Source organism: Neovison vison, chromosome 11 (genome assembly GCF_020171115.1).
Source record: "Neovison vison isolate M4711 chromosome 11, ASM_NN_V1, whole genome shotgun sequence".
NCBI classification, from domain to species: Eukaryota; Metazoa; Chordata; class Mammalia; order Carnivora; family Mustelidae; genus Neogale; species Neogale vison.
Genome location: NC_058101.1, coordinates 176,913,978 through 176,941,452, shown reverse-complemented (window position 1 = coordinate 176,941,452; position 27,475 = coordinate 176,913,978). Strand labels below are relative to the sequence as shown.

The window sequence follows — 27,475 nt, the reverse complement described above, 5'->3', positions numbered from 1 at the left end:
GAATGAGGCTTAGGTGATACTTTCCAAGATTTTTAGATATGGGGGAATTTAGATATCTGATAAGTGTTTCATTCTTAAAAAGAGTGCCTGTGGATTTGCATGAATTGAATGCTTTTTCTTGGCTTCTTTTCTTGAGTTTATGATGCAGAGCAATATTCACAATTAACCAAAGTGTTTTTTGTTTTTTTTTAAATTTTGAAGGTATGTAATAGCAATAAGAATTGTCACTGTGAAAATGGCTGGGCTCCCCCAAATTGTGAGACTAAAGGATACGGAGGAAGTGTGGACAGTGGACCTACATACAATGGCAAGTAATAGAGTAATACAGTGGCTCATGTCAGAAATTGGGCATCCTTGTACTTCTCCCTCACTTCCCTCATTGGTTATACACTAAATATGTTGATTCTGCCTCCTGAATTTCTTGTGAATGTATCTATTTTTTTAATCCCTGTTGCCCAGAATTAGATAACTACTCCCAGAATTACATACTACTATTAGCTACGCTCCCTCTTGCTTCCTATAATCCATGTTCCATAACTACAATATAGAATTTTAGTGTTTCTCTTCAGGAATTGTTTTCATTATGCCATCGTCCTGCTTTGAGTTCAGTGCTTCTACATTGCTATTAGGATGAGATCCAGAAATCCTTAACACAGCCTAAATACCCTGTATGATTTGCCCCTAGCTTAACTTTCCAGCTTCTTTTCATTATGCTTAAGATTTTGTAACTTTTTGGGGCATCTGTGTGGCTCAGTTGGTTGGGGGTCTGGTGCTTGATTTTGGCTCACATCTCAGGATTGTGGGATTAAGCCCCATACCCAGTTCTGAGCTCAGCAGGGAATCTGTTTGAGATTCTCTCTCTTCCCTCTCCCTCTGCCCTTTCTCCGATGTGTGTGCATGGGCGTGTGCTCATTTGCTCTCAGTTAAATAAATAAATCTTTTTAAAAAAGACATTGTAACTTCTTTTATTTCCTCTAATAGGCTACTACTGTTTTAACTCTGGTCTTCATACAGTATTATATTCACATTGTGGAAATTTGGCTAATGGCTACTCAGACGCAATTTATAACTTATTTTCTTGAAAGTTTTCCCTGACTACCTAAATCTGAATTAGTATGCCTCTTCTTTTATTTATTTATTGATTGATTTATTATTGTTTAAAAGATTTTATTTATTTAACAGAGAGCAAGATCACAAGTAGGCAGAGAGGCAGGCGGGGAAGGGGGGGAAGCAGGCTCCCTGCAGAGCAGAGAGCCCAATGCAGGGCTCAATTCCAGGACCCTGGGATCATGACCTTAGCTGAAGGCAGAGGCTTTAACCCATTGAGCCACCCAGGCACCGCTAGTATGCCTCTTCTATTTGTTCTTTTACTGTAAGCACTATCATGTACTATGAAATTACTTATTTACTTTTTTCCCTAATAGACTATGAGTGAGCTCCTTGTTTACCAGTATCTTTCTAGTAAGAATATATGCTTGCTTTCTTTTGGGTGAATACTAAGAAGACTGGTTGGCTCATAGAGTATATTTATGTTTCACATTTTAAGAAACTGCCAAACTGTTTTCCAAAGTGGTTATACCATTTTATATTCTCTCCAGATGTACATAAGGGTTCTAATTTTTCCATATCCTCCTAACACTTGATATGGTCAGTCTTTTTAATTTTAGCCATTCTAGCAGATGAATGGTATTTCTTTAATTCCTAATAATGTTAAGCATTTTTTGTGTGCTTCTTTGCCATCCACATATCTTAAATGATGTATCTTCAAATCATTTTGTCCAGTTCTTAGGTTGTCTTCTTGAGTTCTTTATTCTGGATACAAGTCCTTTATGACATATGTGCTTTGTAAATATTTTCTCCCAGTCTGCTTACTTTGAGTTCCATTTGTTGTTCTTTTTCTAATTTCTGAAGGTAGAAGATGAGGTGATTGTACTTTTCTAATATAGGTGTTGTAGTGCTATCAGTTTTCCTCTAAAACTGCTTTTTTTTAACATTATACCAATTTTGATATGTTGTGCCTTTAATTCAGCTCAAAATAACTTCTAATATTTTTAATATTAACTTCTAATACATTTTTTAAAAGATTTTATTTATTTATTTGACAGACAGAGATCACGAGTAGGCAGAGGCAGAGAGAGGGGGGAGCAGGCTCCCTGCTAAGCAGAGAACCCTGGAATCATGACCTGAGCTGAAAGCAGAGGCTTTAACCCACTGAGCCATCCAGGCGGCCCAACTTCTAATAAAAATATGTTTTTTGACTTGAGTTATTTAAAAATGCTTTACTTCATTTTGAAGTATCTGAGGGATTTTTTCAGATATCTTAGTGTTACTATTTCCCATTTCTTATACTGTAGTCAGGGGGCATAATTTATATGACTTGAATACTTTTATATTTTCTGAAACTTGTATTATGGCCCAGATTATGGTTTATCTCATGAAAAGGTTCTATGTACACTTGAATGCACATTCTGCTATAATTGGTTAGAGTGTTTTATAAATAATTAGTTCATATTAATTGACATGAAATCTAAGTTTTAGATTTCCTTACTGATTTCTATATACTTGTTCTGTTAGTTATGAGAGAGGAATACTGAAATCTCTGGTGTTATTCTCACTGCTGGATTTGCCTGTTTGTCCTTGCCATTCCTTCAGTTTTTGTTCTATGTACTGTGAAGCTGTGTTCTCTTGATAAATTGACCCCTTTATCATTATGACCTGTTTATAGCTGGTAATATTCTGAGCTGTGCAGTTAGGAATTAATATAGCTATTCCAGATTTCTTTTGGTTAGTTAGCATGGGAAATCCTTTCTCATTCTTCCTCTTTTAATCTATTTCTGCCTTGATGTTTATTTATATATTTTATTTTATTTCTTTAGAATGAGAGAGAGCAAGACTGTGTCTGGGAGTGGGGGCAAGGAGGGAGGGGCAGAGGGAGAAAGAGGGAGAGAGAGAATCCTGAGTAGGCTCTATGCTCAGTGCTGAGGGTTGTGAGTCTTTATATTTAAAGTGGATTTCTGGTAGGCAGGATATAGTTTGGTCTTGCTTGTTTTGTTTTGCTTTAAGTAGGCCAACTCCCAGTATGGTGCTTGAACTCACAATCCTGAGATCAAATGTTGCACACACTACAGACTGAGCCAGCCAGGTGCCTCTTGGATTTGTTCTTTTAGTCAGTCTGCGAGTCTTTGCATTTTAATTGACTTGTTTTGACCACTTACATTTAATTAGTAATGTTTGGGTTAAAATCAGTCATATTGATATTTTTCTATCAGAGTCTCTCTTTATGTGATAGTTTACCACTTCACTCGGCTTCTTCCATTTCCCTCCTCCTGGCTTTTGTGCTATTGTCATCATACTTCTACATGTGTTATAAACCTACCATATATTGTTACTATTTTTGCTGTAAACAGTTGGTTATTTTTTTTTAACAATTACTAAGATTTTATAAAGAATCACCAGATTTTGTAAAACCATAGTATCCAAAGGAAAATCCTATAGCCTCAAAGAGCTACAACATATTGTTACATACTGATTTGGTAGGTACATTTGCCCAACTGGTTGCTAGGTTGTTCCAACTCGATTTATTTTTATCTTTTTATCTTCCTAAAGTTGAGAGATCTCAGAATTCAGTACTTGTAACTCTTCTCTTTTTATCTTTACTTCATCCCTAGGTGATCCCATTAAATTTAAAAAATTTAAATAAAACCTAAATTAAATTTAAATCCCATAAAATTTAAATGTCTTTAAATGCCATCTATATTAGGTAATCAGGTGTATTAGCCCTGATGAAAAATGACCAGATACAACAAACATTTATTTGCCTTTCTCATCAGCATGTGCGATGTAGATTGATAGATTGACTTTGCTTATAGTAGTTAAACTCAGAGACTTAGACTGGTCTGGATTCACCATGATGAGGAGTTAAGATCTTAGAGTGAAGTTCTAAGGTATGCTTGAACATGAGAAGATAACTTAAAAGAATCATTTCCTGACCCTTGTATGTTTCTAACCAAAGGTGACAATACACTTTTTCTGGTCACATTTTTTTGGCTAATAGAAGTTATGTGGACATAACCTAACCTGAAGTCAACAGGGGTATTTTTAGCCTATATATTTTGGGAGAGAAGGAAAACTGGAAATAATGGATATATTATATCCATTATAACTGGAAATTACAAATGGTGAACATTTGTAATGCTTATCATACCCAGCTAAATAGTAATAATTTATGAATTTGTATCTTTGGACTTGACTTTCGTAACTCTTACATCCAAGAGTTGGTCATCTTTTAAATTTACTTATTTTTTAAGATTTTATTTATTTGACAGAGAGAGAGAGAACATGCAGGGGATGCTGCAGGGAGAGGGACAGGAAGAAGTAGATTCTCCGCTGTACAGGAAGCTTGTGCAGGGCTCAATCCCAGGACCCTAGGATCATGACCAAACTGAAGGCAGATGCCTAACCAACTGAGCCACCCTGGCACCCCTTTTAAATTGATTTAAATGATAGAAAAAGTTCTTTATATTTACCCATGTAGTTACCATTTCTTATGCTCTTAATATTTGTATGTAAAATTCTGTTTCCATCTGGTATCATTGAATTTTTGTTTGAAGGACTTATTTTCACATTTCTTATAATGTAGGTCTGTCAGTTACTAATACTTTCAGTTTTTGTGTATTTTTTTTTTTTTTTAAGATTTTATTTATTTGGGAGAGAGAGAAAGAATGATCAGGGGAAGGACCAGAAAGAAAGGGACAAGCAGACTCTGTGCTGAGTGCCACAACAGAGCCCAACATGGGGCTGAGATCATGACCTGAGGTGAAATCAAGAGTCAGACCCTCAACTGACTGAGCTACACAGCACACCTAGTTGTTGTATATCTTAAAAAGTTTTTATTTTGCTTCCTTCTTGAATGATAACTGGATAAAGAATTTAAGGGTAACAGTCTGTGTCTACCCTCTGGAGACTGTACTCTACCCCCCACATTTACTTTTTCAAAGATGTTTCTCCATTGTCTTCTGGCTGGTATTACTTTTCCTGAGAAAATGGGCCATCATCTTTTCTCTTTTGGTCTTTTATTTTTTAGGTGTCTTTTTTACTCTGCTTGCTTGTAAGATTTTCTCTTTATCTCTGGTTTTTAGTATTTGACTGTAATATGCCTTGGTGTGCTTCAGATTTGTTGGCCTTTTTGGATTTGTGCTTTTATAGTTTCTTTCACATTTGGGAAGATTATGGTCATTATTTCTTCAAATATTTTTTCTGCTTTCTTCTTCGGGATTCCAGTTGCATGGATATTTGGCTACTTGGAGTTTTTTCACATCTCACTGATTTGCTTTGATTTTTTTTCAATTCTTTATTTTCTGCTTTAAATTTTAAATAGTTACTATTGTTCTTCTTTAGTTCACTCTTATTCTTTGATGTCTGATATGCCATTAATTCCATCCAGTGTGTTTTTTATCACAGACATTATAGGTTTTATTTCTGTAAGTTCTGGTTTTTTTCTTTTTTTTTTAAATGTATCTTCATGTCTCTATGTAGCATGTTTGATCTTTATTCTAGCTTCTTGAGCACGTGGAATACAATTAGAATAACTTCTAGTGACTTTGTTTACTAGTTCTATCATCTGTAGCATTTCTTAGTTTTGACTGATTGATTTTTTCCCTCATTTTGGGTTGTATGTTTCTTCTTTGCATGTCCTGTGATTTTTTTTCCCCCACTGGATGCCAGAAACTGAATTTTGTCTTGTTGTATACTGGATATTTCGGGATTTCTATTGATGAGCCTTGTTCTTATGTGCTTATGTTACTTGGACATAGTTTGATCCTTTTGGCTCTTGCTTTTAAGCTCTATTAGGGAGGACCTGAGCGTTTATTCTAGTGCTGATTTTGCCCCATTACTGAGGCAAAAAGCCTTCTGTTTGTTCTACTCAGTGTCATACTGATTATGAAGTTTTCTGCTGTGAATGGTAGGAATAGGCACTCTTCCTCATCCTGTGTGATCTGTGGGGTTTGTTCCCACTAATCCTTTCAGAGGGTTCTTTCTCTGGCTTCAGGTGATTTCTTTATATGCGTACATTGCTCAGTACCCAGCTGAATATTTGAGAGGAACCCTCTGCAGATCTTTCAAGTTATGTCAGCATCGCTCTCCCTTCCAGTTCTTTGCTCAGTGAACTCCAGCTGCTTTGGCCTCCTCAGACAACCAGCTCCATTTCCTCAATTCAAGGAGTCTGCTGAGCTTTGCTTGGGTTCCCTCACCTCTCATTATGATCTGTTAACTTTCCCTAGGCAACAAACTGGGACATGTGTAAAGCTTGCCTTACTTCTGTCTCTCAGGGACCGCTTTTCTTTATCTGATGCCCAGTGTCTTAAACCCTGTTGCTTAATATATTTTGCCTGGTTTTCTGGTTGTTAAAGCTCCCAGGATAAATCTGGTTCCTGTTACTCCATCTTGGGTAGAAGTCAAAGTTGGAACTACGGATTTTAATAGCCATGTATCAGTCCATCGAGTGGATTGGATGTGCCATAACTCACCTTAGTGGGTTTCTAATTATTTGACATTTAGGTTGTTCATAAATTTTTGAAATGCATCAGTAACTTTGTAGTGTGCATCTTAATACTTAAATACATTTTCCAGTTGAAAGATAGATTGCTGGTAATGAGATTATTAGGTTGAAGTTATAATCCTTTCTATGGTCCTTGACCAAAATTCCAAATGAATTTGTGTTAATATCATTGGCAGTATGAAGGTATCAGTTTCAACGTAACCTTGCCAGGTTTAGATGCTTTAATTTAAATTATGTCTGCTCATTAGTAAGTATCAAATGAGAGATCAAGCTCACTTTAGTTCTATTATTTTTAACTGGGTTGAATATTCTTTCATGTAGTTTCATACAAGTTTTAACAAATTTCTGGTATTTTTACAAACTTAAAATTATGTGGACAACTTTATAGTTTATCACTGCTGTTTATACTTACTATATCCTTTCTTTTCTTAAAGATCAAATTAATGTGAATTAATAGATTTCTAAAATTTGTAAGTCTTAAAACCCAGAAGCCATAAAAAATAAGATTAATAAATTCAACTACATAAGAATAATAAACTTATGCATGAAGAAAAGCATTGTACTACTGTAAGACAAATGACAAAATAAGGAAAATACTTCCAACTCATATCACAGACAAAGCTAATTTCCTAATATATAAACAGCGTTTAGAAACTACGAAGAAAGGAAATAATAGTCCAATAGAAAATAGACTGAGCAGAAAAAAGAAATACAATATTTCCTTACACATGAACAGTTGCTCACCTCAAAGTATAGAAAAGAATATAAATTAAAATTATATGAGATACAGTTTTTCACCCATTAGGTTGGCAAAATGCAGAGTTTGACTCTATGGGTGAGGCTTTGAGGAATTCTTGTATATTGCTGGCTTGCATGCTGAATTGTAGCCACCACTGTGGTGGATAATTTGACACTACTTTAAAAAATGATGAATGCATTTGCTCTCAATATAACAGTTCTACTTCTGCAAAATTATTCTATACTTTAAATGCCATCTATATGCAGATAGTAACTGCACCAGCATGATATCCTATATGTACAAAGTTTACTTATTACAGCATTGTTTTAGAATAGAAAAAGATTGGAAAAATATCAATAGGGTCCTAAAATATACTATAGGACGTTTTTGTAATGGAGTTTTGTATAGTTGTGTAGAAAATGAGGTGGTCCTCTATGTATGGTTTGGGAAGCTATATAGATAAGTGATAAAAAAATGATGTGCTGAAAAGTGCTTATGATATGCTAACTTGTGTATAAGAAAGGGTTGGCAATAAAAGCATACTTTATTTTTTGCTTTTATTTGCATGGTGAAATAGTATAAGATTGTATAAGAAACTAATGAAGGTGGTTATCTAATGGGAAGGCAAAAATGAAGTAGGCATTGTTGAGCTATGAGCAAGACTTCTCAGTGTATTCAATTTCTGTCAGTTTGACTTTTGAACAGTGTGAAAATTAATGTAAAACATTTATAATCACCTAATATGTCTTAGTTAATATGCATTAACTTCTAATTTAATGATCATTAGTATAAATTTTTTTTCTCTAGACAAGAATACTGCATTGAGAGATGGACTTCTGGTATTCTTCTTTGCAATTGTTCCCCTTATTGTATTGGCTGCTTTTGTCTTCATCAAGAGAGATCAACTATGGAAAAGCTACTTCCGAAAGAAGAGATCACAAACATACGAGTACTTAGATTTTTTTTCTTTTATATTCATATTAAATAAAGTAGTTATTAATGATGATAGCCATATCATAAGGGTTAGTTTAAAAATAGGGTTCTAAGAGTTAGGTGGGATTAAAGATAGTGGTGACTCAGCCATCTCTAATAATCGTGAGGGAAAAGGATTATAAGCTACTGAAAATAGCCCTTAGGGTTCATGTTGTTTGACACTGATTTCTGATACTGGGGTAAATATAAATTTGGGCTACAGCTTCTTAATTGGGCTTCTTAATTGGGGATTAAAATATGGGTTAAAGATAAAAAATGTAAATGTCACAAAATTTTCTTCCATGTCTGTTTGGAGTATCAGTTCTCACAGAGGAAGAGTGTTTCAAATTTTGAAAGCGTATTTTGTGAATTACCAGTTTTTAAGAAGTAAGTTTTGGTGGAAGGAAGGGCTGTCAAAATTCAGACACCTGACATTTCTGGTCTCTGTGTCAGACGCCTGTACGACTGTATCTCAACCATCACTTACAACATGTTGGCATTAGAATACAACATATATTAGCATAACCTTGTAATTAGATCCTAGGTTCAAGTTTCAGCTTGTCATTTGCTATAATTATGAACTGGAATAATAAATAAAATTCTCTGAGCTTTGGTTTACTTCCTCTGAAATAGGAATAATATTACCTGTCTCTTAGGGTTGATGTGAGGATTAAATGGGAAAATGTTAACAAATAAAGTCCATAGCACATTGTGGCACAATGTAATTACTTAAAAACTCATTTTTATTATGATCAAAAGCTAGTTTATTATGATAGTGATTTCTTACCTAGTACATAATATTTTGCTAGGGTATCCTGATGTTAGCTTTAATTTTTAATATATACTAAAACAGATTTATCTTCCTATTCTTTCTTTCTCTTGCTTCCTATCATACCCAAACTGACCAATCCATAGATAATTCTCCCATCTGCATCTCTGAATTTTAGTTCCATACCCATAGTTCTTTCCTATATACCTTTATGGAACTGCCTTGCTGTCACCTCAGCATGTCTCAAATTTAGTTACTATCTTTCCAACCAGCTTCTTTGTTCCTCTTGGGCTTCCTCGTTTTTAGAATGACAGCTTCATGTTTTGTGTATTCAGCCTTAGAATGTGTATTTACTTTTTCATTTTAGGAAGACCTGAGGAGAAAAGCTTGGAAACACTGGCCTAATTGGCCCAATTTTATGGTTCCTTAGAATTTCAGGTTATTTAATTATAAAGTGGGGTTAATAAAACTTTCTAGTACTGTAAAGATGAAAAATGTGTGAAAGCTGTTAAAAATGTCATAAAGATTTTAGCTGTCATTGTGACCATCGTTACTTCCACTATGAACATCATTATTCTATATCTGAGAAAATGCAGGGTATGTGTAACATGTCATGTGGAAATGATCTAATCTTACTGTAGCTCAGAAGTAATTGTCTCTTTCAGATCAGATGGCAAAAACCAAGTGGAAACATCTAGACAGCCAGTGAGTGTTCCTCGACATGTTTCTTCAATGACTCCTCCCAGAGAAGTTGTAAGTTTAAAACAAAAAAAAATTTTTTATTATATTGTGATATCACATTGCTAAAAGTTTAAAAAAATAATTTTTACATGGATATAGAAATAAGCATAGATTATTTCTGAAGAAGTGTGATTTCTAAGTGTGGGCTCTGATTAATGAAAATAATACCAGTAGGGTCTCTGGCTCAGAGGTGTCTGGAGAAGATATGTAGACATTGAGAATGCTTTGCCCTGAAATCAAGATTGGGAAATGATGTGTGGGATCTCTCCTGTTACTGTTGTTTTCTTGTCTGCTGTCTCTGTATTTTCAATGCCTGGCTTCCCTAGGGCATGTGGCTGAGCTGCTGGAATAGGCGTAATTGTCTCAGCATTGGGACCAGTAATCACTGCCTTTGAGTGTATTAGGGAATACTGAGATAATATCCTTTTTTTTTTTTTTTTTTTTTTTTTTTTGTATGCATGTATCCCTAAGAAATATATAGTATTGCTTCAGTTGTTTTTAAACTTTGTTTTGTTTGCTATTTCATGCATCTCTCTGCAACCTGCTTTTTCCTTTAACATTGCTTTGTGATTTAGTCCCCCCCCCCCCGCTTTTTTTTTTTTTTTAAAGATTTTATTTATTTATTTGACAGATAGAGCTCACAAGTAGGCAGAGAAAGAGGGGGAAGCAGGCTCCCTGCCAAGCAGAGAGCCCCATGCAGGGCTTGATCCCAGGACCGTGGGATCATGACCTGGGCCGAAGGCAGAGGCTTAACCCACTGAGCCACCCAGGCGCCCCATGATTTAGCCCTCTTAATACCTGTAGCTCTCATTCATTTTCACTTTGGATGTTTAAAAAACCATTTTCCTATTAGCAGATTCCAGTTTTTTGTACCTACAAATAAGAAGACTACAAATTAAGAATGCCTTTCTTCATTCACATTTTAAATACTAGGTAGATCACATGTGGCCACTGACTACTGTATTGAAAAGCATAGATACAGAATATTTCCATCAATGCAGAAAATTTTATTAGAGAGCATTGATTTAGAGGCATGTAGGAATTAAAATGCTGGGCTGAAAGATAGTAACTATTTACTAGAAATTGCCAAATTGATTTCCAAAGAGATTGTATCATCACTGGTATATGTGTATTTCTGTTGACCTCCATCCTTGTCAACACTCGATATTGTCAGACTTTTAAAGTCTTTCCAATTATGTGGAGTTAAAGTCATTAAATATCCTTCTTCATGTTTTATTACAATGAGTATGTGTGTGTGTGTGTGTATACACAATCTCCCTATTCCACTCCCTTTTCCTTTTTAAAAAAGAAACAAAAAATTATTATGCCAGTTTCCCCCTTAAACATACATGTTAGTGGGACACCTGGGTGGCTCAGTCAGTTAAGCATCTGCCTTTGGCTCAGGTCATGATCCCAGGGTCCTGGGGTCGAGTCCCGCATCGGGCTCCTTACTCTGCCGGGGACCTGCTTCTTCCTCTGCCTACTGCTCTCCCTACTTGTGCTCTCTCTCTCTCTCCTCCCGACAAATAAATAAATAAATAAATAAATAAATAAAACCCATATATGTTAGAGAATTTTCCATAGCACTACATATACAGGGTGTTCACATATGCTGGTTAGAAATTGCATGTGTTCTTCATCCTTGTTATATTTTTTTCCTTTTTTAATTGTGGTTAAGTAAATATACCATAAAATTTGGCATTTTAACCATTTTTGAGAATATAATTCAGTGACATTAATTATATTCACAATATTGTACTGTCATCACCACTATCTATTCCTGAAACCTTTTTTATCAGAAACTCGATACCCAAAGCAGTGACTCCCATTTTCCCCTCCCCCAACCCCTAGCAATCACTGTTCTACTTTTTTAAAAAATTCAGATATAATTGACATACATTTATTAGTTTCAGGTGTTCAACATAATGATTCAGTATTTGTGTACATTGTGAAATAATTGATCAGCATAGAAAGTCTAGTTAATATCCATTACCCCACATAATTTTATTATCCTTGTGATGAAAACTTTTAAGATCTATTTTCTAAGCAATTTTCAAATATAAATACAATATGATTAACTATAGTCACCATGCTGTACATTACATTTCCATGATTTATTTCTTTTGTAACTGGAAGTTACCTCCTTCACCCAATGTCACCCAACCCCACTCCTACCTCTGGCAACCACCAATCTGCTCTCTGTATGTATGAGTTTGGTGTTGTGTTTTGTTTTTAAGATTCTACATATAAGGGAGGTTATATAGTATTTGTCTTTCTGTCTGATTTATTTCACTTAGTATATTGCCCTCAAGGTTGATCCATGTTGTTTGAAAATGGCGAGATTTCCTTCTTTCTTATGTCTGAATAGTATTTTATTTTGTTGCTATATATATTTCACATTCTTTTTTTTTTTTTAAGATTTTGTTTATTTATCTGACAGACAGAGATCACAAGTAGGCAGAGAAGCAGGCAGAGAGAGAGGAGGAAGCAGGCTCCCCGCTGAGCAGAGTGTGGGATGAGGGGCTTGATCCCAAGACCCTGGGATCATGACCTGAGCCGAAGGCAGAGGCTTTAACCCACTGAACCACCCAGGTGCCCCCACATTCTCTTTATCCGTTCATCCATCAGCAGAAACTTAGGTTGCTTCTATGTCTTGGCTATTGTAAGTAATGTAGCAGTGGAAATGGGGGTGCAGATAGCTTTTAGAGTTAGTGTTTTTATTTTCCTTGGGTAAATACTCAGAAGTGGAAATACTAGATTATATGGTATTTCTATTTTTTAGTCAGATTGTTATTTTGCTATTGAGTTGTATGAGTTCTTTATGTATTTTAGAAATTAACCTGTTGTTAGGTGTATGACTTGCAAATATTTTCTCCCATACAGTAGGTTGCCTTTTTATTTTGTTGATTGTTCTCTTTGCTGAGCAGAAGCTTTTTAGTTTGATCTATGACATAGTTTCTTCTTGTTTATTTTTGCTTTTGGTATCTCAACTAGAAAACCATCTCCAAGTTACTGCCTATGTTCTCTTTTCAGAGTTTTGTGGTTTCAGGTCTTACATTCAAATCTTTAATCCATTTCAAGTTAATGTTTGTGTATGATGTAACGTAGTGGTCCAGTTTCATTCTTCTGCATGTGGCTGTCCAGTTTTTACAGTACCATTTGAAGAAACTGTTCTTTCCCCATATATTCTTGGCTCCTTTGTTGTAAATTAATTGGTCATGTATGTGTGGGTTTATTTCTGGGCTCTCTTTTCTGTTCCATCACCCTGTATATCTGTTTTTCTGCTAATGCTGTATTATTTGATAACCGTAGTTTTACAGCATAGTTTGAAATCAGGAAGTGTGGTGCCTCCTGCTTTTCTTTTTCTTTCTCAAGATTGCTTTGACTATGCAGGGTCTTTTTCTACTTTCTGTTAATTTGCCTATTCTAGGTACCTCTTACTAGTGGAATCATACAATATTTGTTCTTTTGTGTCTTATTTCATATAGCAGTGTCTTCAAGGTTCATCCCTACAGTAGTGTATGTGAGAACTTTATTTCTTCTTATGGCTTACATATTACATAATTACTTTATATATATATATATATATATATATATATATATATATAGAACATTTTGTTTATTCATTCTCCCATTAATGGGCACTTGAGTTGTTTCTACTTACTGGCTAACGTGGATAGTGTTGCCATGAACATATATGTACATGTACCTGTTTGAGTACCTATTTTCTTATTTATTTATTTATTTATTTATGGTACCTATGTTTCAGTTCTTTTGGGTGTATACCTAAGAGTGGAACTGATATGTTATGTTGTTATTCTATGCTTAACTTTTTGAGGAACCACAAAATGCTTTCCACAGTGGCTACACCATTTTACATTTCTACCATGAGTGTTTTGATTTCTTCCCATTTTTGTCAACACTTGTTTTCTGTTTTGCTTTTTTTTTTAAACTTTATTGTAGACATCTTAGTGGATGTTAAATAGTACCTTGTTGTGGTTTTGATTTACAGTTCTCTAACGATTAGTGATTTTGAGTATCTTTTCATGTGTTTATTAGCTATTTGTATCTCTACTCTGGGGAAATGTGCATTCAAGTCCATTGCCTGTTTTTTTAATTGGGTTGCTTGTCTTTTTGTTGTTGAGTTTTAGGTCTTTATATTTTCTGGATATTAACACTTTTATAGATATTTTCTTCCCTTTTCTAGTTTATCTTTTCACTTTGTTGATAATGTACTTTTATTTATTTATTTATTTATTTATTTATTTGTCAGAGAGAGAGATCACAAGTAGACAGAGAGGCAAGCAGAGAGAGAGAGAGAGAGGGAAGCAGGCTCCCTACTGAGCAAAGAGCCCGATGTGGGCCTCGATCCCAGGACCCTGAGATCGTGACCTGAGCCGAAGGCAGCGGCTTAACCCACTGAGCCACCCAGGCGCCCTGATAATGTACTTTGATGCACAAGAGTTTTTAATTTTTATGAAGTCCAGTTTATCTGTTTTTTCTTTGTTGCTTGTGCTTTTGATGTCATCTCTAACAATCCGTAGTCAGATCCAAGGACATGAAGATTTACTTGTATGTTTTAAAAGTTTTATAATTTTAGCTCTTATATTTAGGTCTTTGACCCATTTTGAATAATTTTTGTATATGGTATGAAATAGGGATTCAATTTCTTTCTTTTGCATGTAGAAATCCACTTGTCTTGGCCTTATTTGTTGAAGAGACTATTCTTTCTTTGTTGAATGGACTTAGAACTTTGTGGAAAATCATTGGCCATAGGGGTATAGGTTTTTATCTATTCTCTCAATTCTGTTCATTTGGGCTCTAGTTCCATCCTTAAGGCAGTTCTACTATTTTGATTATTGTGGGGTTGTAATGAGTTTTGACATTACAAAGTGTGAGTTCACGAACTTTTTTCTTCTTTTCAAGATTGTTTTGTTATTTAAAGCCCCTTTGATTCCATATGATTTGAGAATCTACTTTCCCATTTCTGCAAGAAAGGCTGTTGGAATTTTGATAGGGGTTATGTTGAATCTACAGATCGCTTTGGGTTGTACTGACATATCCTGACAGTATTGTCTTTGAATCCATGAACACTAGTTGTCTTTCCATTTATTTAGGTCTACTTTAATTTCTTACAGCAATGTTTTATAATTTTCAGTGTACAAATCTTTGACCTTCTTGGTTAAGTTTATTCCTAGGTATTCTATTCTTTTGGATGCTATTGTAAATGGAACTGCTTTCTGAATTTCCTTTCTGGATTTTTCATTGCTCGTGTGTAGAAACAAGACCAGTTTTTGCATGCTCATGTTACATCCTGCATCTCTGTTGAATTCATTTCTTAGTACTATTAGCTTTGCTGTGGACCCTTCAGGGTTTTTTTGTTTATATAGGATCGTGTTATTGGTGAGTGGAGGTATCTGTGCTTCTTTCCAAATTGGATGTCTTTTATTTTCTTTTTTCCTCTAGTTGTTTTGGCTACCTCTTCCAGTACTATGTTGCATAGTGGTGGTAAAAGCAAGCATCCTTGTATTCCTGATTTTGGGGGAAAAGTTTTCAGTTTCCTTGGCATATTTAAATATTTCCCCATGTCTTCCAGTGACATTTTTCATGTTGATTATGAGACGTCCTTAAAGCAGTTCCTGATAGCTATTTTTAAAAGGCTTTCCACTGTTGGTATTTATGTGTGAGATTGGGAAAGACCATTTCTCATCTCAGATCCATTTTTAAAATATTAATACAGCAATATCAGTTTTTTCTTTTTGTTTAATATTTGTCTTTTTACATGTAATTTTCCTTTTTATGTTTTCTATTAAAAATTAAAAAAATTTAAAAATATTTCTTTTAACTGGAGACTTTATGTTGAGTACAATTTTTAATATAGTTTTTCTACCATACGATTTTTATGATCTCTTTGTTTTCTTGTTTCTTCTGTTTTCTCCCCACACCACAATGCCTCTTCTATTTTTGGGACTGATTTAGTTTCCTCCTTGCCCCATTTCATTTTTCCCCTCTGCTTGTTTTTAGATACATTGTTAGATAAATCAGATTCATATCCGTTGGTCATTTATGATAGTTTCTTGTAGCTTCATTATAATTTTTAAAAGCACTCATTTCTTTAAACATATAAAAATACCTACTAAAAAAAATACCTACTTTTTGTGCTTTATCTGATCATTTTAATGTGTGTAGTCTTGGTTCTGTTGTTATTTCTACTGATTCTTGCAATGGCATGTTTGCTAGTGTGCTTTGTGATACTGATTGTAAACTGGCAATCTTTTGAATTTTATATGGGAGAATTATTTCGGTCTTGAATTACAGTGAGTTCCTACAGAGTGTATGTATTTCCCTTGGCCACATGCGTGGGGGCATGGTCCTTCTTCTGTGCCTTTAAATTAAAATTTTTGTTGGTGTTTCTTTGGGTCACACAAGTGTTAAGAACTCTGGCCCCCCAAACCTTTGAGAGGATGGTTGTATGGTTAGAAATTCCCCAGGGAGATAGTTTTCTTTAATTTGCCTTCTACCAGTACCAAGGTCTATTTAGGCAGTTTCTCCACTGTTCTTTGGGACAGGTGTTTCTTTATTAAGTTAATCCAGTGAGGATATTGCCTGTTAGGGGCCTCAGCTTTCTGTTTTGTCTTTAATTCAGCATTCCATCCAACTCAAGCTTCAGGTTTTGTCTTCTAGGTCTCTATATTACCTGAAAACATATAATGTAGCCCACCAAGGAGGGAAGATATTCATAGGACAAATGCTATTACGTACTCTAGACTCTTTCATACTTTCTTATTTTGGGGTTTTTTTTAGATGTTTCTTATTCCCTAGGAACTCATTCAAGCATTGAAAAATTCCTATTAATATTTTAACCAGCATTTTAGTTCTCTCTGCTTGGAACATTTTAGTCCACTGTTTGTGAGTAACAAGCATGTATCCCATGCTTTTAATAACTGTATATGTATGAGTCCATCTTATGGATTTGTCACAAATTTAAAAACCAGTTGTTTCAAATCTTGTTAACCACAGAAAAATGCAGCATCAAGGATCCTTCTGAATACGTCTTTGGATACATGTAAAAGTATATGTCAGATAAATTCCAAGAAGTAGAGTTTAACTATCCTTTTAAAGCACTGCTTCTTTGGGTTGGTGGAAAAGGGAATGGGATATTTTCTTATGTTCCTTCTCCATTTTTACAGTATAAACAAGTATTCTATGGGGCAAAATAATAGACTACCTGTTCTACAGCAGGACCCAGAGAATGTTCAAGCTCTTCCCCAACGCTGTGCATATATATATATATATATATTTTTTTTTTTTTCCTTTTTTCTTTTTGGAGATAGAGCATGCAAGTGGCAGGGGTGGGGTGGAGTGGGGGGCAAAGAGAGAATTTTAAGTAGGCTCCATACCCAGCACTTAAATTCATGACCCTGAGATCATGACCTGAGCTGAAATCAAGAGTTGGATGCTTAACCAATTGAGCCTCCGAGGCTCCCTACACTCGGCATATTTTGCCTGTCAAATAGCTTTAGGAAAGAGCAGCAGATAGCAGACAATGTCTTGGTCAAGATCACAACATCGGTGATTTATTAATTCCATCTGATCTTCCCTAACTTTTCCTAATGTAATGTGAAATGTGAAAAATATTCTTTCTTTTACTTTCTTATTTATCATAATCTCTCATTTTATTATAAAACTTATTTCAATTATTTTGTCAAAGAAGGAATATCATGAATCCCAAAATTAAGGGTTGTAAATTAGGAGTATTTACAGTACTAGTTAGGTACCAAACAGATTTGGCAATACATTTTTGGAAGATTTTATTTAAAATATGTTGGTAGGGACACCTGGGTAGCTCAGTCATTTGAGTGTCTGGCTCTTGGTTTCAGCTCAGGTCATGGTCTTAGGGTCGGGGGATTGAACCTTGTACTGGGCTCTGTGCTCAGCACGGAACCAGCTCGAGATTCTCTCTCTCTCTGCATTTCCACCTGCACACATGCTCTCTCTCTCAAATAAGTAAATAAATCTTTAAAAATAGGTATATTGGTATAGCAAATATGTTATCTTTTAACTAATGTAGTTGACTGGAACCAAGATTATAAATAGTATTGTTGAATTATAAAATATAGCCTGAAAAGAGTTAAGTATTCTACATTCAGTGGCAAAGATATGTTGAAAATGCAAAATATTTTTAAATACCAGCATTGTAAATCATCTACTCACTGATTTAAAATACATTGATCACTTTATGTATAGAAAACATATTTATGAGTGCATTGTGGTAATAACTGTTTTTTCCTTTTTAGCCTATCTATGCAAACAGATTTCCAGTACCAACTTATGCAGCCAAGCAGCCTCAGCAGTTCCCATCAAGGTCTGAAGTGAATTCACTTAGATTACTTTACCAGAATAAAACTCAGGGTTAAATTAAATACAAATATTTGACTTTTGTATTTAATTTAGTACAGGGTATTTCTTGCCAGTGGTTAGATAGAACACAATTTTTAGAAAAGTTTTTAAGAACTTTTTATGTAAGTTTTGTCATATTAGTGCGGTGTCGACATAAAATTTTAAAGAAGCCTGAGCAAGACAAGCAAATGATACTGCAGCCTTTGGTGTATGTAAGATTCAGCAGCAGGGCCTTTAACATATCCAGCAATGGCCCACCAGATGGTTAGACCAGCCTTCCTATTAGGGACAGCTAGAAAAGCCAGACAGTGTAAGAAAATACATGTTTGAAGGCCTGAGAGAACTACCAAGGAAATGAGGAGGAAGTGTGTGTGGGGCCCAGGAAAGGAAGGCAGTCTAGACATAATCCCAGCAGTTGGGGAACACTTTTCTGACCTGGAAGTGTCTACAAATTCTGAACATTAGAACTGAGAGACTAGGAAGCTGAGGAGAGCTTGCAACAAATTCACAGGGCAGAGGGGACAAAAACTGGGGCCTAGCCAAGGAGGAGGTAGCCTGGTAATCATCCCAGGCACTGTGTTGGGACCCAGCAATAAGGATAAACTAGATCCTTAACTTATTTCAACAATTTTTTATGTTTGGCTCCAGTCAAAAGAGCAGATCTACAAGAAAAGAAAATGTGACTAAAACAAGAAAAGCCACAGATGACAGAAACAAACTCAGAGGGTAATCTAGTAGGAGCATTATCAGACACAGACTTTAAAATGACTAATGATTATGTCATTGAGTTAATAGTTAAGATTGAGACTTTCAGCCCAGAACTACAAACTTTAATGAAAGAATCATATGTGAGTTCTAAAACTGAAATATCTTTCACTTCTCAGTGGATGGGCTTAAAATCAGCAAGGAGGAACATTAATTATGATATTTTGCAATATATAAAGTGCATCTTATCCCTCTCACCCCCTGAAATCCTTCAAATTGCAAATGAATGGCAACACTGAGGAGTGTCCTCCTGTAGAACCTTTAATGTAATAAGAGTGGCTGCGCATCAAGACAGAATTATATAAATTGTGAGACAGATACTCACCAGGTAATGTTCTGTGTGTTAGTGGAGTAGAGGAATACTAGAATTGAATGAAGAGGGTGCGGAAGGGTATAGAGGTGAAGGACATATATAGAAGTCATGGCAGGTTTGATTCTCAGAGTGGATGTTAGTTTTGAATGAGTTGGAATTTCAGCTTTATTTGTGTACACGGAGCTAGTGAGCTTACTTGTCTTTTATAGTTTTCAATTTTGTGTGCTATTTTAAAAATATATAAACCAGAACCTTCATATATTTTTGATTAGCTAGAATACCATTACTCTATTATGTTACGCCATTTTAGATGCCGATTGCATCCTTTAACCATTGCATATAAGATGTATAATAATCTCAGAATGTAATGTACTTCTAATGTACTCTTAAGAATTGTCAGCAGTGTTAAAGATGGTGTTACATTGGGCTTGTAATGAAGTAGTAGTATTTTATTCAGTTGAAACACATAATTAAGTGTCTTTTTTTCCCCTCACAGGCCACCTCCACCACAACCGAAAGTATCATCTCAGGGAAATTTAATTCCTGCTCGTCCTGCACCTGCACCTCCTTTATATAGTTCTCTCACTTGATTTTTTTTTTTTTTAACCTTTACTTTTGCAAACATCTTCAGGGAACTGAGCTAATACGTTTTTTTTTTTTCCTGATATTTTCTTGAAAAGCCTTTCTTCCTGCTGCAACTATGAATGAAAACAAAATACTACAAAACAAACTTCGCTAACACAGAAAAACAGAAATTGAGTAATGGGAATTGAGAAATATAAGAAATGCAGTAAAAAGCCAGGGCATTTAGAATAACATTTCCATTTCCACCACTGAATAAGTCTTATTCAGTCATTCTGTGAGGTTAACCCACCAAACATGGATTATGTTATTTTAAACATGGTATTGTAATGATTCTTAAATTACGTTTTGTCATTAAGTGCTTAAATGTAATTCTGAATTCTGACCTTAGTTGCCATTAATGTAGTTTCTGGTTGAACATGTGATTATCTAATACCTGTGAAAACTAATTAGCTGTCAGTAATATCTAATATTTTTCATCTTGCACGGACTAATAATCATCATATGCTAGAATCTTGTCTATCTCATTCATTACACAAATAAAGGAATATTCTGTATTCAGAAGAATGCGCAAAACCCACGATTTATATATCATCATCTTGTTTTGAGAGTAAAAAGTATACTAAAAGTGTGTATGTGTGTATTCACACACAGTTATTGTCTTCCATTTTTATGATTATTCTATGGATAAATGATTCCATGGATTCTAGAGATAATAGAGTCTGTGGGTCTATCTATGGATAATGAATATTAGAAAAATTAATTTAATAATAGAATTTCTATTACGAATCATGTTAAAGCATGGCATTCTTTTACAATGGCATTATTTTAAATAAATTAAACTTTAAGGTACGGAGTATTTAATAGAACTAATCAGATATGCTGTTGAAACCTTTCTGTGACAAAGCAGGAGCTCTTATAATATTCAGTCAAATTGAGATGTCATAAAACCACTTGAGAATTTCATGAGCACTTTAAGTTTAAAATCTGAAACTTCAAAGCTTGCTATTAATATGATTTAGAATGTTTACATTTACTAAGGTGTGCTGGATCATGTCTCTGTTGTAACTAATGTTTTCAAAGAAATTAGGCTGGAGAAAAGAAGTTAGAAAAGGTTTTTCTTAGATAAAGCAAAAAAACTAGTGAGGTGTGTAGAAGTTAACTATTCCAGCTGTGTAAAAAATGAATTTTTACTTGGGAAAAAATGATATGGATGGTGAAATTTTAAACACTCAAAAAATTTTCATAACCTTTCATAATAAAATTTAATAATAGGTTTATTAACTGAATTTCATTAGTTTTTCAAAAATTTTTGTTTGTGTATATATACATATACAAATATAACATTTGCAGTAAATAAAAGACTTGAAATTCTGTTTTGTGTCACCCAGTAACTTCCTAAATATCCATCTTTTTATGACCTTAATAATTAAAACATCATACTAGTTCTAGATAAAACTACTAGTCAAACTTTTAGATATTATCTCACTAATTTTCAGACTTCTGCCAAATTGTGCACAGTGCCTTTTTTGTTATTAAAGGAAAACAGATTAGTTTTGAAGAAGACATATGTTTAAGTTCTTTGAAGATGATACATTATTTTAACAATCTGGTATATACTAAAAATTACATATAGGATGTGGGTGGACAAATACTCAGGCCAGGCAGTCCATAAAAAGGACAATGAGATATAAGAAATATAGGGGAAATTTGTACTTCAGTGTATGCATTGTCTAGAGTTTAGACAGAGAGCTAGAAGAGAACTCACCTTCCCTGGCTATAGGATTCCATAGGAACTATTTTACACTGTAGATAACTGTAGATATCTGATTTGATCACTGTAGATAACTGATGGGAATGCAAAGTAATTCTTGTCCATAGATAGGAAAATTCTGCCCTGCAGAGGTTCAGCTGACATCCCTCCCTGTTTTCCTCCAGTAACACATTTAATTGAATATTCCTGATCTTTGGCTTCTCCTTTGAGCTGGCTTTAATACCTCACCACTTTACTCATTAATGAAGTAAACACAGTCTTTAGTGTATGTTCCTTTTTTTTTTTGTATGTTCCTTTTTTAAAAAAAATTGTAAACAATCCCAAATGAAGATTCTTCATTTTATTTAAATCTCTGAATGAATTAATTTAAGACTAAAATGTTTGTGTCTTTCTCTCATATAGTCTTAATTTTTGCAACTGTAATTTGAATCACTGAAATCTTGGTTATATTTTAACTATATAACTGAAAGCCTTTCTCAGAATTAGATAAATCCTTGGATTTTTGAGTATTTAGAAAGTTTTTCTAAAAGACTTTGATCAGTCTGAACTTCCTTTACTTTTATATGTATGTTTTCCATGCTTTTCAGCTAGGTTTTCCTTGATTTATTCTGGATTGCTGTTAAAAATTGTTAAGTTTCTTGGCCATAGATGTCACTTCAAAATTTGCAAATATTAAGGGGCTTCTTTGCCGCCTGCTAAGGACATTTTATTAATTAGATCAGTTATCTGTGACTTTGATATCACTGTTTGACTATATGGTCACAAAATTACCTTGCTCAGGATTTTGCATTTTCCCTTCTCTCAAGCATATGCCTGGGTCTCTAACCATATAGTTAAGCACAGCCCAAGTTTTCTAAGCACAAATCATATTATATTACATTCCATAAATGTTTACTGAAACTCTACGATCTTGGCAGCTATCATTAAGCACTGTGATACATACATTCTGGATCATACATCTAACTCCTGTTCTGGAGAGAACTATATACACAAGAATATTATAAAGTCTGCTCTATTAAAGATTTAAACAGGAAAGGTTGAAGAAGAGAAACAATAAATAAACCAGAATTTCATTCAAAATACCACTAGTTTACAGGTCTAAGTACTTACTGTAGTTTTTCTAATACTATGAAGAAAGATGAAACCAGCTTTTGCTTCAACTACTGCCTAGAAACAGTGTTAGTCTAGCATTGGCTGTTCTGTTGGGATACAAGCTGAGTGTAGATTTTTGCTGCCTTGTTTTTGCTCATGCTAATCATTTTTAGGTTTAGGTGGTCCTGTTGAATTTTATGCATCAGTAAAATCGCATCAAAAGTGTTTTAGATCTAGTGATTCCCTAAAAGTGAGCTTTTCTGTGTTCCCACCCAGCCTTTCAGTTTCTGTGTCTGCCTTTCTGTTAATAGAAGCATTATCTATTAATTCATTCTTTGGTATTTCAAAAGAATTAAAAGATAGTGCATATACTGGAGACTGGAGGTGAGGGAGGAGGCATCGCAGTCCCAGGAAATAAGGCAATGTTTATTAGGAAAGACTAGAAGTCATAGTGGCCGAAGGATTGGGGTAGCAGAAAATAGGTGTCAGTTTGGACTTGAAATTTAGCAAAATTTTCTGCTGGGACATACGTACTGGAACTCTGGGTGAGAATCTTTCTCCATCTCATTCACTACATGCTTAAGTTTTCGCAGTACTGAGAAGGGGTTGAGCAAGAGAATGGTATCCTGTGAGTTCTAGCCAAGGGCTTGTGAAGAACCAGATTGATAGGAGGAAAAGTAGACACAGGTATGGGCGAAAACAACCGTGGCCGACTCTTTTCAAAGATAACAGACCCTCACTTTCCCCTTTTGGAATCTTTTTCACACCTCTGCCCTCCCGCCCCTTTTTTTAATTTTAAGAAACCCGGCTTTAGTAAATAAGGAGTGCGTGCGTGCATATAGTTTTAAATTCAGAAAGTACTGCACGATCGTCTTTTTAAACACCTGGAAGCGTGTGCTACAGAACAGACTACAATCGGTGCGTTAGTTCTTTCAGGTTGGTGGGGGACCACGACTGCGACAGCTGGGGCGGCGGGATAAACCCGCGTACGGCGCGGGCTCTCGGTCGGGCCCAAGAGGATTAGGCTGGAGGCGAGGTGGGCGCTCCCTGCCCGCGACGAGCATCCCCGTCGGGCTGGGAGCGCCCACCTCGCCTCCTAAACTTGCCTGTCCGGCGCGCCCGTGGGCGCAGCGACCTCGCGAGACCTCCGCCCCACGAGCGCGCGCGGGTGCGCTGCGGCCGCGGCGTTTCCGAGCGCCCCCAACTGTCGCCGGCTCAGTCCGCTCCCGGAGCCCAGGAGCCACGCCATGCTCCGCCTCCTGCTGCTGCTGGCTGGGCTCCTTGGCTTGCTGGCTTCAGGACCCGGTAAGGCCGGGGAGACCTTGTTACACGGGGTCTGTGAGACGGTTTTTCTCTCCCTCCTCTCAAGAAGCATCTGCTTCCGTCGCATGGTGGCCCAACTCCATTGAGGTCCCGCGGTAGCTTGGAAACCCGGCTTTTTTTTGGGGGGGGGGGCTCTGTAGGGATAGAGAAGGGACTCCCCAGAGGGAAAGAGAACCTTGATGAGCTCAAGGACAAATCTCTTTTTGGAATCTGGGGTGGGGGTGGCCTTTCTTGTAGGTCTTTCCTGCACTTCACAAAACTGCCCCAACGTTTCTTGCACCAGAAGCAGCACCCCAGAGCCTCCTTGAACTCCACTCAAAATCCAGACGGAGACGGAAACAAAAGCAGTACTGTCCTCCCATACCATTTGTTCCGACATAACGTGTCTGGCATACCTGCGAAATAATTTGTCCTTCAGTTAAGGGGAAAAAATGCAGCGTCTCCTGTGCTGTGACAAAGGTACATTATGGCAGGATACAAAGAACCGTGTAAAGAAGCCTCAACATTTTAAAATATATTAGGGGTGGTTTAGATGCAAGCAAACGTTTTAGATATGTTCTTATTTTTCTTCCCTTTTTATACACTGTTCTGATTCTTGCCCTCCTGTGTCAGGGTCAGCGCATGGGGTGTCTTTTTTCCACCATCGGCCCAGCGTCCCCTTATTTGGAGGTACCACAGTTTATTTAGCCAGTTCTTTATTAATGGACTTTTGGATTGTTACCAGTCTTTCTGCTATTACATGCTGTATTAGTGACCTCGAGCTGCCATAACAAAATACCCTAGGCCGGGTGGCTTAAAGAACAGAAGTTTATTTTCTCACAGTTCTGAAGATAGGAAGTCAGCCCAGGATGCCATCATCGTGGGGGTCTGGTGAGGTCTTTTCCTCCTGGTTAATAGACCATGGATTTCTTGCTGTGTACTAAGATGGCCTCTTTTGTGGGGGGAGAGAGAGCAAACTCTCTCTTCTTACAAGGGCACTAATCCCATCCGGAGAGATCCACCTTCATGGCCACCCCTAGACCTAAATACCTTCCAAAGGTCCCATTTCTAAATAACATTACATTAGGGTTAGGACTTCAGCATGAAATTCTGGGGGGACACAGATCTTCACCATAACACACAATATTTTAATGCAGTGGTTTGCAAACAATTTTTCTTTACCAATTATAGAAATTCTCAAAGAGCTTTTGCTTACATTTTATGTCGGTTAATATTCGTAATTTTGGAAATTAATATAGAAATTTAAGAATTTTTATTAATTCACTTAAAAATGACAGTAACAGGGGCACCTGGGTGGCTCAGTGGATTAAGGCCTCTGCCTTCGGCTCAGGTCATGATCTCGGGGTCCGGGATCAGGCCTGTGTTGGGCTCTGCTCAGCGGGGAGCCTGCTTCCTCCTCTCTCTGCCTGCTTCTCTGCCAGCTTGTGATCCATGTCTGTCAAATAAATAAATAAAATTCTTTTAAAAAAATGACAGTAACAGATCTATTATATGTAACATAAGTTACACATGTAAAAAATAACTATTTTCTGAAACAAGAAGAATTTAGAGCACTGGCATGATTTTAGATTTTTGCATCTCTTTAATGTCTGGCTTTAATAGATGATAGCTAGATTCTCGTATCTATTTCTACATTGAATCTGTTGCTATGTATATAAAGAAAATCCAGCTTATATAGTTGGAAAAGGGAAGAGTATTTTAATAGCCTTTTCAGATAATTACCAGTATCCTTTGGATACTACATCAATACTTGACAAATGGTAAAACTTGGTTGCAATATGGTGTCTAAAAAATATCATTGAGCTTTTTAGAATATGTTCTATTAAGAATTCACGGGATCTTGAACTCTGGATATTTTGCTCATGAGTTTTTTTTTTTTTTAATGCAGTACCTTTGTTTTTTAATTTTTAATTTTAAATTATAGTAAAATGCACATAACAAAATTTATCATCCTAACAATTTAAAAAAATGAATAAACTTGTTTTTTTAGAATGTTATAGGTTCATAGCAAAATTAAGAGGAAAATATAGAGACTTCCCATACATGCTATCCTTAGACATATACTCCCTGTGCTATTGACATCCACGCATTTGTTACATTTGGTATTTTGTTAAAATTGATGGTCTCACAGTGACATATTATTATCACCCAGAGTCCATAGTTTACCTTAGGATTCACTCTGCCTGTGTACATTCTTTGAGTCTGACAAATGTATCATGACATGTATCCATGTCATGACATGTATTGTGGTATATAGAGTTGTTGCAGTGTCCTGAAAATCCTGTGCTCAACATGTTCATACTTCCCTCTTTCTTAACTCCCAACAACACTGACTTTTTTTCTGTATCTGTAGTTTTGCTTTTTCCAGAATGTCATATACTTGGAATCATTCATATTGTTGTTGTTTTTTTCACTTAGAAATACACATTTAAGGTTCCTCTGTGTCTTTTCATGGCTTGATATCTTCTTTTTAGGACTGAGTATCATTTCATTATCTGGATGTACCAGTTTATCCATTCACCTACTGAAGGATATCTGGATTGCTTGCAAGTTTTGGCAGTTACGGATAAAGCTGTTAGAGACATCTATGGGCAGGTTTTTGGTTTGGACAAAGTTTTCAACTCCTTTGAGTAAAAACCAAGGGGGTAGGATTGTTGAGTATGTAAGAGTATGTTTAGTTTTCTAAGAAACTATACTGTAAGAGTATGTTTAGTTTCGTAAGAAACTGCCAAGCTATCTTCCACAGTGGTTATGTGATTTTGCACTCCCATCAATGAAGGAGAGTTCCTGTTGCTTCCCATCTTTTCCAGCATTAGGTGTAGTCAGTGTTACGGATTTTGGTTATTTTAATGGGTATGTAATGGTACCTCATTTTAATTTGGAATTATCTAATGACATATGATATAAAGCATCTTTTCATCTTATATGCCATCTCTCTCTCTTTTTTTTTTTTTTTGATGGGATGTCTGTTTGGGTATTTTGCCCATTTTTAAATTGGGTTCTTCATTTTCTTATTGTTGAGTTTTAAGAGTTCTGTGTATAGGGGCGCCTGGGTGGCTCGGAAGGTTAAAGCCTCTGCCTTCAGTTCAGGTCATGGTCTCGGGGTCCTGGGATCAAGCCCCACATCGGGCTGTCTGCTCAGCAGGGAGCCTGCTTCCCCCTGCCTCTCTGCCTACTTGTGATCGCTCTCTATGTGTTAAATAAATAAAAATCTTAAAAAAAAAAAGTTCTGTGTATATTTTGAATGAACAGGTTTTTTTTTTTTTAAGATTTTTTATTTATTTGATAGAGATCACAGGTAAGCAGAGAGGCAGGCAGATTGAGAGGAGGAAGCAGGCTCCCTGCTGAGCAGAGAGCCTGATTTGGGGCTTGATCCCAGGACCCTGGAGTCATGACCTGAGCCCAAGGCAGAGGCTTTAACCCACTGAGCCACCCAGGCGCCCCTG

At 35.9% G+C, this 27,475-nt stretch overlaps 2 protein-coding genes across 2 annotated transcripts in view; both read left to right on the top strand.

The window, feature by feature from the left end:
* The window catches only part of ADAM9 (ADAM metallopeptidase domain 9), a 151,811-nt gene extending 130,597 nt beyond the window's left edge, over window positions 1-21,214 (top strand). The window contains exons 18-22 of the mRNA XM_044225334.1: window positions 202-307; window positions 8,106-8,247; window positions 9,705-9,792; window positions 18,078-18,145; window positions 19,755-21,214. Coding sequence (XP_044081269.1) covers window positions 202-307; window positions 8,106-8,247; window positions 9,705-9,792; window positions 18,078-18,145; window positions 19,755-19,848 — 498 coding nt within the window. The 3' untranslated portion in view covers window positions 19,849-21,214. The remainder of the gene's footprint in view (window positions 1-201; window positions 308-8,105; window positions 8,248-9,704; window positions 9,793-18,077; window positions 18,146-19,754) is intronic.
* Window positions 21,215-24,460: 3,246 nt separating this feature from the next.
* Window positions 24,461-27,475, top strand: part of ADAM32 (ADAM metallopeptidase domain 32) — a 173,610-nt gene continuing 170,595 nt past the window's right edge. The window contains exon 1 of the mRNA XM_044226004.1: window positions 24,461-24,488. Coding sequence (XP_044081939.1) covers window positions 24,461-24,488 — 28 coding nt within the window. The remainder of the gene's footprint in view (window positions 24,489-27,475) is intronic.